Genomic DNA, 10,735 nt, shown 5'->3' with positions numbered 1-10,735 from the left:
TGAACTAAAAACACACTTTTCCTAAGAAAAGTCCTGGTAGCAGAGCAGACAGGCAGACATGCTGCGTTGTGCTTGTTTTGGCCAATAGAGGGGGCTGGCTGCTGCAACCTACGAACAAGTGCTACCAGAAGCTAGCAAGTGCTGAGTCCACAACATCACCACAAATGTCAAGACACGAGGTAACCCAGGGATTAAAAACAGGGGTGGGGTTACGGGACTTGAATTGTACTACCAGGTGATAGGTAGTATCTGATTTGTATAAGTATACAATCTACTTGAATGTTCATCTACCATGCAACCTGCAAATAGTGCATCATTTTTTAAACTGCATCACTTTTTCAGCCATCAATATATGACATATGAAATATTTTGATAGCAGCCATCCCTGTCTCTCCAGAACTTGAGCTAGCCCAGAGGTGTGTCAGAGGTGTTTTTAGGGTCTGGCTATTGGGCTATAGCTACGGGTCTTTTTTTTTTGTAGCCACAGGTCTCTTTTTTATCGCATGGGCTCAGACAACCATTGAATGTTTTGTGGTAAATGTATCCCTGCCACATCCCTGTCTAAGCCACTACACTTAATGACTTCTGAAACCCTTTTCACCAAGCGACTTTCATTACTAAAAAGTGACGAGTGACAAATCTTCTGAGTGGGAAAGCAAGAAATATAAATAGGACTACTGTAATTTATTCCCATGCATGCTGCTCACTGTAACTGTGTAAATGTCAATCTCAGTCAGCAGCTCCTCTGGCAGCAGTGTCTCACTCTCTCTTGTTGCACTGTGCGTATGCGGACAGGAGTGAGTTACAATATTTATGTGCAATAGCAGCAATGATTATGTGTGGGGTGGTACTGAAATCTCATAACATATCCAACATGCTGTTTGTTTAGTAGGTGCCGAGAGCTAATGTGGTGTTTGGGGAATATGACTAGGCAAAACTACAGTGGCCTGCATAGACCCCTGACCTCAACCTTAGTGAACACCTTTGAGATTAATTGGAACATACATTGCAAACCAGGCCTTCTTATCCAACATCAGTGTCTGACCTCACAAATTCCCACAGACGCAATACAAAATCTTGCAGAAAGCCTTGTCTGAGCAGTGGAAGCTGTTATAGCCGCAAAAAGACAGTCAACTCCATATAAATGCCAATGGTTGTGGAACAGGATGTCCAACAAGCTTATGTTGGTGTGATAGTCAGCTGTCCACATACTTTTGGCCATATAGTGTCTTTCCACGTTTGTCCTAAGCGCTATTGTAAATATCACCGGTAGAGGGCGCTCACATGTTTGCTTGAAAGGCCCCCGCAGATGAACGCACTGACGTAGTATTGAAAACTGGCCAGGTAACATTGTTGCTGCAAATAGGCCAAATTTCCTCTATCGCTGGATTCTTTGTTGGAATTATTAAGGAAAACAGTATCGTTATAATGCCTGGTGAGTGAAGTAAAACAAAATCCTCTGCTATTTTGCTTGAGTGCCGCTCTACAAACGCCGTTGTGATTGGGGTCAAACAAAATAACATGCGATGCTAAATAGCCACTTAGCTAACGCTAGTTCAGTTGCAGTGGTGGCTTAGCTGTCTACGCAGTTGTCTCGATAGCTTAGTTGTGAGTTTAGCACAAATGAGCCTGACTTATGGGCTGAGTCGATGTAGCCGCAGTTAGCTTGACTGAAGAAATGTTGTTTTGTTGGTTGAAAAGAGCTTCAGTGAAGGCCTTGACTCCTGCGACGGCCTGCACGCGAGATGTAGAGATATCGCAGATCTTCAAAACATCGCTCACTGCTAACACGCATGCTGTAGTATATGTACATCACGTGTTTTTCTCTACAAAGTCTCCGTTACTTGGACACGGTCCATCATGTTAGTTTATTGATTTTGACTATTTTTGTAGTGTTGTGGTGCTTTTTTAAACGCCTAGTTAACCTCATGGTAATCATGGTAACACTGGTTAAAATGGCGAGAAGAAACGTGCCGACAAAACAACGGAAACGAGCAGAAGCTGTATTCTAACTGCCTTTTGTGCTCAAATAGGCAGCCAACCTTGGGATTATTTAACGTATTCTTTAAATTATAGAGGGGAAAAGCACACCTGCTAACTGAAACAAGCAGTTCATGCTAGCTGTAGTATAACGTTAAAGGGGAATTCCACCGATTTTTCAAATTCTGTGTAATTTTTTTTCAATGGTTTAGAGTCATTCAGAGTGATTTGGTGTGAAATGGTTTATTGTAGAGAAACTTACTGACGCAAATATAGCCATTTTATGTGCTGTTCGAAACCACCAGTGAAACTACACGTGTCTTTTGCGTTTTCCAGGTGTCGTTGTTGATGGTTAAAATAATGGTCCCTCTGAAAAGAGTAAGCTGTCTCTGGGGACTTTTTTGCTTTAGAACACGCTTCAAAACGGTGGAGTTCCCCTTTGTCTCCTAGTTAGCTTAAGTTTCTTCTGAAAGTTTTGTTTGTGGATGTGGATGAAAACCGCGAGATGAGACTATTTACATGACACTTATTACTGACACTACACACAAAAAAAAACTCAGCTAGATTTAACTGGATTTAGCTCTCTTTTATAAAAATAACTATAGGAATACCATGGATTCTTATTGGAATCCTGTAGAAATGTTTAACTTGTTTAACACGTAGTGTGTATTATCATTCAGAGGTATTCACTGTTTCTTCATTCATTGTGCATTTTAAATTAATAAAAATCTTAGGGATGTACCGATAAATAAAGTATGGGCCTGAACTGATATTCAACATTTTTAACATACATGTCTGTGCCGATACATAAAATATTTAGAAAAAATGTAGAATATTTATAAATTGTAGGAAATTGAAACCGTTTAGCATTAAAAAATACATTTATTTCTACAGGTTTCAAATGCAGAATAAAATTAATGATACAGACTTGCTTGTATTTTGCAGTTGTCTAGTGATACGGATATGATTCCGATATCATAGTTTGTCCCTAGTTTTTAGGGTTATCAGATTACATCACTAAAGTCCCTATATTGGAGCCCTTATCCATGGTCCCATTAGAGAGAGCTGTTTGGGTTCTCTTTGCTGGAGAACACAAGTTTTAGTGCCTGTGACTAAAACTCGTCATGAGTTTATAAATATGTCTCCTCTACATGTTTGGACTCCGTTTCCAGAGTTCTGTGCTTCTGAAAGTAAACGGTTTAACAGCAGTAGCATTACTGATATGTGCAGTGTTCACTGCACAACAGCAAATGTAATTTGTGGATAGTGACCTAACGTTACCTCTCAGAATTTTAAGCTGGAGAAGGTAGCCAGTGCTGTTACGCAAAGGGTGCTGAGCCTCCTCATGCATTCTCTTGCATATTTTCAACTAAGATGTGGGCGATATGGCAAAAATACGTATCACGATACTTCGACATTTTCACAGCACCCGATCACATCATGTTCATTTTGATATGTTTGGACAGACAAAGTCCCTGTTAGTGCTCAAAAAAAAAGTTATTTTTTGTTCAAAATTTCACAAACTGCACTACTATCAATGAAATAAAACTTGACTAATTGTACTCTCTTTGTAATACAACCTGCCAAAAACCAGTGTTCATTAACTACTGACAATATCCAAGCTATCCTCAGAAAATCATAGTGTGACATAATTTCGTCAAGATAAAGATAAATATTGCTCTATTTTCAGCCACGCTTTTCAGGTTTTTCCTCCCTCAGTGCTTCTCTGTATTGATATAATGTTGACATAACTGTGTATTTCTTCTTTTTTAAACATTATATTGTTGGCCTGTACAGTGCTTTACCACAGCTGTAGAGGAAGAGGTGATTTTATACACACACATATATACATACCTGAAGAATATTCATTACGCAAAGCCTAGACCAGCATTTTTTTTTTTTCTCTCCATATTATGGGTATTTTGAAATACTGATTCTTTTCTTTACTCTCAGAACCTGCAGATATTAACAGTCCTGAGGTGGCAAAGACACCAGGGGGTGGCAGTGGTTCTGGAAAAGATGACGGTGTGATGAATGGACACAAGGAAGGAGAGCCAAACCCCTTTGCAGAGTACATGTGGATGGAAAATGAGGAGGAGTACAACCGACAGGTAAGTTCGAGACTGTAACGCGGCAGTGATGTCCTTAGAAGGAAATGCCAGATCATTAGTAAGGGACGTTTTCACTCTTGTATGTGTGTGTGATTTTCTGGTTCATTTGCAGGTGGAAGAAGAGCTTTTGGAGCAAGAGTTTCTGGAGCGCTGTTTCCAGGAAATGCTGGAGGAGGAGGATCAGGATTGGTTCATTCCTGCGAGAGACCTCCCCCCTGGGGTCGGACAAATTCAGCAGCAACTCAGCGGGCTGTCGGTCAGTGACGGAAACGCGGAAGACATTGCAGTAAGTCATTTTTCCTGAAACACTGAAAAATAATAGATATTATAGATTTGAATTTGGTCAAAGCTCAGTAAGGTAGTGGAAAAAACAAGATGGCAGGCTGCAGAGTTGTGGATAAAAATAAGGAGCTTTATGATGTTAGATCTCCTCCTTTTGCGAGATCGTTTTGCCATCCAAAGATGAAGCGAAGGCAGGTTGCCTAGGAAGGCTAAATGTTGACAAATCTAAAGTAGATGCATAGCTAAGCTCACTAGTTTATTGGTGCAGTTGGATACAAGGCAGATTTAACAGCGTGTGGTTACAACGCTCAGCGTAGAGCTTCTGCAAAATACTCCTGAACGCAGCCTAATGCTTTGTCCTGACAGCAAGCAAGCAACAACCACAAAACCAACATGCATCCAATACAGCAAATGAGGTGGTGTGCACTAGCCACAAAAATGCAATATGGTTAGTGGACACACTTTTTTCCTATTTTTGTTCCACCTCAACAAAAATACTGTGGTTAAGCCAACTGCCTTTCCTCAGTACGGTTAAGCTAGCCAAAAATACCTGTGTAATGACCCTTCCTCTAATTGTTATGAGGTTATTAACTGAAAAGAGTTAATGAGTGATGGAAGTTTCAGATACTGTTGTGTTTTCTTGCTGCAACCTGCTGATATCACGTTAAAATATATTACACAAATGTAAAAACAAATGTAAAAAGACGTCTGCCGAAGTTCAATGATGTCACAAATTAATAACACACATTTATCATCGTTGTGGACAAGTCAAATGCGTTGCAGCAAGTTATGCAGTGTAGCTCTGCTTTCACAAGGTTCCCACTATACTGTCACGTTAGCCAAGTTTACATGGCTGTCTGATGATCCGTTAATAATCCGACTAATAGCTCAATCAAAATAGAATGCATCCATTTATAAAATGGATAGTTCCTGTCCTAAAATCTGATTGGCTGAGTTGCGTTCGAAGCTGTTGTAAAATCCACGATATACCGCGGCTATGACCACCTCACAACAACTGAACTCTGTATTACTGCACCACAGCATGAAAAACCCTTCTGCTGTTAATAGATTAATCTTTGACTCTAATGCTGATCGCACGGAGCACCGAGTGAACTGATGAAGTAAGAACCTGTTTTTGTTTGAACCGAGGAGCTGAAAACGTTTTTCTTTACTAGAACTAGGCTAGTCAGCTAGCCAACAGGCTGAAAGATAACTTGCTAAACATGCTAAACAACTTCAACATAATATCACAGGCTTGAACTAAAGTACTCACAATGTGACTCACTGAAAAACCGCAATATAAAACACTAAAGAATGTCACCCGAATGGATTACACGCTTCAAATGTCAGTGTTTGTCAGAAGTAGCATCAAATCCAGGCTGAATCCCAAATGGCTCCGTACTCCCTATTGTGCTGTGTAACGTTAGCATTACGTTTAGAAATTGTAGCTCCTGCTGTGAAATGGTGCACTGCTTGTCGAGTATGAATGTGGATGAATCCCAAATGACCATTTTTTTTGTGATATTTTGCGTTGTTGGGTGCATGAGTCAGTATTTAAAGTCCTATACAGTGCAGTATGTAGGAAGCAAGAGCCTTTTGAGATTCAGCCCCAGCGTGAGAAAAGTGCCGTCTTCAGACTGGCAGAAAAAGACTCGCGGTGGTAATTTGATGACCAAAAGTACTTATAAACTTAGTTTTTGCATTAAACAGTACTGTTATCATATGTTCACTGTTATACGGAAAAAGTACGGAAAAAAACACCTCAATCTAAATCTGTAATTGGGATGTATTCAATCAGATTGGCAAAAATCTTTGCATGTAACCACAGCCATTGATTCCATGCTTTATTTGTTGTTCACACACCTGTTTTAGTATTTTATTGGTCTGAACGTTTTCACAGCTAATGAACATGCTTAGGCTTGATGTTTCCGGTGTAGACATTGTGAAGACTTTGAAACGTGATGCAATACATTTGAATGTTTGCTTGCTGTTAGGATTAGATCTAAGTCACAGTCCTGGCTTTTAAAATTACGAGAATGGTAACAACCTAAATGGAGAACTACGCAGACGTTCTCATGCTAAACCAGCAGGAATCAGGTTATATACGGCTGGCTTTGTTTACTGAAGATTGTTTGAGGAACTTGCAAGTAATTGTTGTTTTCTGTTTTGTTCCAACAGCGCAAGAGCAGTTTGAACCCAGAGGCGAAGGAGTTCGTGCCAGGAGTGAAATACTAGGGACCTACTAAATATGGGTTCCCTTATAGAGACTCTATGTGACTGCTGATGGTCAGCAGTCACCCCCACTCAGGCCTCACTTAAAAGTGGGGGGTGTGTGGGGTTGGTGGGGTGGGGCTCGTGGGTGGGGGTGGGGGGTGTTGGATGCTCTTCTATAAGCTTTTTATTTTTGTCTGTCTCCATATGTAACCTGGGCAGGGTGCTGGGGAGGGCCAGGTAATCAGTGTAAAGCTGCCATTGGACCGCTTCAGAGTGTGACTAGCTATCCAGAAAGTTGTCTGTGTTTCAATCTCAGAGAGGCAATGTGATCTCCACTATTGTGATAGTGACTAGCAGTTTGTCCCTGGACATTGTTACTATTTTCTTTCTTTTTTTCCGTTCTTTCTTCTCATTTATTTCCCTTTCTGAAGGGAGTTTAGCGGGAGGAAACGTGTCGAGGGGGAGGGAAGCGGGGTGGGGTTGACGCAGCAGAGCATCGGAAGGTGGACCAGTTCAAGATGTTTGGAGCTGATGGCAGCTGACTACCTGTGAGGGATTTCCACACATTTTTTTTTTCCTCAGTTGAAGTCCTGTCACTGTGCAAGTTGCATTAACAAAAATGAAGAAAAAAAGGATATAATGAAATAAAAAGAGCAGGTTCCCTCTTTGATGTTTTTGTCTTGGTGTTTGACTCCTATAACTCAGTGCCACCTTTACATGATGTTGTAGTTTCTTTAAGTTCTTCAGGGTGGGTTATGGCAGTGTTTCTCAACCCTGGTCCTGGAGGCCCACTGCCCAGTGAACTTTAGTGCTGTTTCTGTTTTAACACACCCACTTTAACTCAAGAATGGGCTGTTGCTGAGCTGATTAGTTGTATCAGGTGTGTTGGGAGCCGGAAAAACACAAGTGCAGGACAGTGGGCCTCCACGACCAGGGTCAGGAAACACTAGTCTATGCTCTGACTGTAATCTTTGGTTAAAACCATGGTGTATTGCCTTCTTGCTGTTGCTAGCTAGATGTTTAGCCTTTGGCTAGCTAGGAAGCTAGCAAAGAAAGATAATGAAGCTTTGTCAGCTGTGGAAGAGTATTTAAAAAGACTAATGTGTCTAGCTGCAATTATTTCTGATCAGGTTCTGCTGCTGAAGATGACAATTGTGTTCAGTCTGTATTTCACCCCCTCCGAGGGCTCATCTAAAGACTTCAGTTGAGCTAAAATAGTGCTGAAACAGGCTGAACGTTGCATATACCATTAGCAAATGTTAAAAGGGGAGTTTCCACCAATTTTTCCAAAATTGTGTATAATTAAATAGATGTAAACAAAGTTATTCACTGAGAATTGTTCACTGTGGTGGTGAACCATACATGTGAAAGTTTAATGCAATCTCATAACAAAACACAGAGAGGTACATCCAGACACTGTCCAAAGAGCTGATTTTTCATATTCAGCACCATTTCACCATTATCAACATTACACATAAAAACTCAGATGTTTGTCTTGATTTATTTCCATTGTTAATATCACACTCCTGGTTCCAATCAGCACCACTATAAAGAAATCAGACTTAATAAGTTTCTCTACAATGAGCAGATTCACATCCAGCCACTCCGAATGACTTTTACATCTCAATGATTCAATTATGCAGAAATTTTGAAAAAAAATGTGGAATTCCTGAAGCTCTGATGAATAATTTGGAAATGTGCTGTAGCAGCTCTTGTAAGGCACACATAATGTTTGAAAACAGAGCTCATGAAGTCTGGTCCATCACTGGAAGTTTGCTCCGGCTGTGACAGTTTTAAAGGTCCTATAAAGGAACTTTTGTGTAAAGAATATGTAACTGTAGAGGGTGTCCAATAAGGTGTAAACTCTCTGTAATCTATATGCTGGGGAAAAGACACTTTTGGCAGAAGATAGATTCAACATGCAAGTTGCTTCCATTTCTGGGAAAATGTGATTAATGTGCAACATGCAATATGGTCATGTGTTGGCATTTTTAAAAGAACGGAATGAAAATATAAGCAATGGTATCAAATATGAATAAAAATGCAAATATTGATATCACAGTAGAGTATAGAGCACTCTATGACAGACATGGGGGTCTATGACACCCTGATTAGTGGTCAGTTGTTTCGGTGTTGTGTCTAGGTAGGGCTGGTCTGGACAGTGTTTAACAGACATGGAGAAGAGAGAAGTGGTGTTATTGTCTTTTTTTCATAATTACTTCTCTTTGACATTTAATTTTTGGGAAGGATTTAGTTATAATTATTTGGACAATGGAAAGGCTGTTTTTCTCCTCAGTACCTTTTGAATGGCTACTTGTACATTAGAGCACTGTAGCTCTATTTCATCACATGTTTTACAGCCCTTTTTTACAGGATAGAATAAAACAAGTAGTGAAATAATAGGTCTCCAGTCTTCTCTTCCTGTACCTTCTGATTGTAATTCCTCTGGTATTCAGGGCTCAGGTTCTTCTGGAATTGGCCATATGGACAGACTCTGGGCTGGGGAGGGGATAGCACCAGTGGCTCCTTTCCCAGTCCACTAGGGGGCTTCCTCTTTCTAGAAATGAAGCACACTGCACCCTTGTATTGGGAAGAGTACTCAGATAGCCTGCAAAAGGCAGAGTTGATCATTAGTTTTATACAGAATTACTTTTTATTACAATGCTTAGATTAATTTCTTAAAAACACTAATTCTCAAAATTCAAAAAGTGCAGGTCCCAAAGCAGTAAAAGCACATAGCACTATATCACCAGTACAAAAGAACCTGAAACACTCAAAACATTAAGCTCATACAGTGGGGTCCAAAGGTCTAAGCCCACTAGAGAAATTGCTTCTATTTTGCATTCTTTTCTAATTTAATACCTCATTTTCATTACAAATAATATCTGCATGAAAGTTTGAGTGAAAGTTAAGGTAATTTAAGGTCATTTTAGCATGAACTTCAGAGTTTTTTAGTGTTTGGTATGTCCTTCTTTTTCTTTAATGACAGCGTGCACTCGAGCTGACTCCACAAGTTTGTGCAAAAGCCTCTGATGAGTAGGTTAAATCCACCTAAGAGTTGTCTGAACACGAGCGTCAATGAAAATAAGGTTGCCTTAACATGGTCAATGGCACAAATTTGCATATAATGACCCATAAATAGAGTAGAATCTTGAATATTTTGTCTTCATTTTAGCTGTCATAAATTTATTTTAAATGTATAAAAATGAAAAAAATATGATTTTTGGACCCACACAGATTGATCAACCACTACACCACTGTTGTCAAATGGAGAAAGGGCTCTTTGACTGTTTAAACAGGGACATAATAAATGCAAAATACTTGCATCAAAACTAGACAGTAAAAAAAGATTGAAAAAAATGTTTATTATAGTATTCAAATAGAACATAGAAGAAAATGATAAACAATATGGCCATAATTACAGTGAAGGAAGAAGCAGAGCTGTAAGTCATTATGCATCCAGTCTCTCCTCTGTATTAAAGGCCATAAAACAGCATCACACTAAGTCATTTCTGAACTTTTGGGGCCTTTTAGTAACGTCCTATGAACCACATCTATCATAATAATTTGCATACAAGAATTAAAAAACGAAGTAATACTTCATTACTTTTAAACAGAATAAAACGTTTAAATAAAATAGAATAAATAATACAAACAAAAACATTACATAAATACAATATGCTCACGGGGCCTCTTGGTGGCTCGGGGGCCCTTACACTGCTTATGGTAAAGACATCCGCTTAAGGGGCTGGTGGTCATAAACCTTTCACCTCAACGCTGAAAATTCCACAGTGAGGTTGAGGGAGGGTAAATAGGGTGATATAAACTCCATCCACATTCAGACAGAACTTCTTCTTATATGGAAAATGGGACTGACAGCATGTGTACATGTTCGCTTTTCAGCTGCTAGAAACCGAAGTGACTCATGCTGGCCTTTTCTTCATTTTTACAAACACAGTGCTGGTTGTATGTAATATTTTGCATGCAATGATTTACACAATGAACAACTGTATCAATGCAAGTGTAATTGTACATAGTTGACAGACGAGAATGCAGTTTGTAATGTCTGACAAAGCGTGGTCAAATGGGGATTGTGTATGTGCATGTGATTACGTATTTGCTTATTTTTTGGTGAAATATGAAAAAAA

At 39.6% G+C, this 10,735-nt stretch overlaps 1 protein-coding gene across 1 annotated transcript; it reads left to right on the top strand.

The window, feature by feature from the left end:
* The first annotated feature begins 1,285 nt into the window (after positions 1 to 1,285).
* paip2b (poly(A) binding protein interacting protein 2B) lies at positions 1,286 to 7,257 on the top strand. The gene is made up of 4 exons (XM_036575036.1): positions 1,286 to 1,435; positions 3,934 to 4,091; positions 4,204 to 4,377; positions 6,552 to 7,257. The coding sequence occupies exons 1-4, from the start codon at positions 1,429 to 1,431 to the stop codon at positions 6,606 to 6,608; spliced, it is 396 nt and encodes a 131-aa protein (XP_036430929.1). The 5' UTR covers positions 1,286 to 1,428; the 3' UTR covers positions 6,609 to 7,257.
* Positions 7,258 to 10,735: the final 3,478 nt, after the last annotated feature.

This window comes from Colossoma macropomum, unplaced genomic scaffold, assembly GCF_904425465.1.
Source record: "Colossoma macropomum unplaced genomic scaffold, Colossoma_macropomum, whole genome shotgun sequence".
Taxonomy (NCBI): Eukaryota; Metazoa; Chordata; class Actinopteri; order Characiformes; family Serrasalmidae; genus Colossoma; species Colossoma macropomum.
Note: the sequence above shows the minus strand (reverse complement) of the source record. Positions and strands in the feature narration are given on the sequence as shown.

Bases quoted from the DNA above. Each gene is read 5' to 3' on its own strand.
- paip2b (XM_036575036.1), top strand. The intron at 4,092-4,203 runs GTAAGTTCGAGA...GTTCATTTGCAG, and splicing joins AGGAGGAGTACAACCGACAG to GTGGAAGAAGAGCTTTTGGA. The intron at 4,378-6,551 runs GTAAGTCATTTT...TTGTTCCAACAG, and splicing joins GAAACGCGGAAGACATTGCA to CGCAAGAGCAGTTTGAACCC.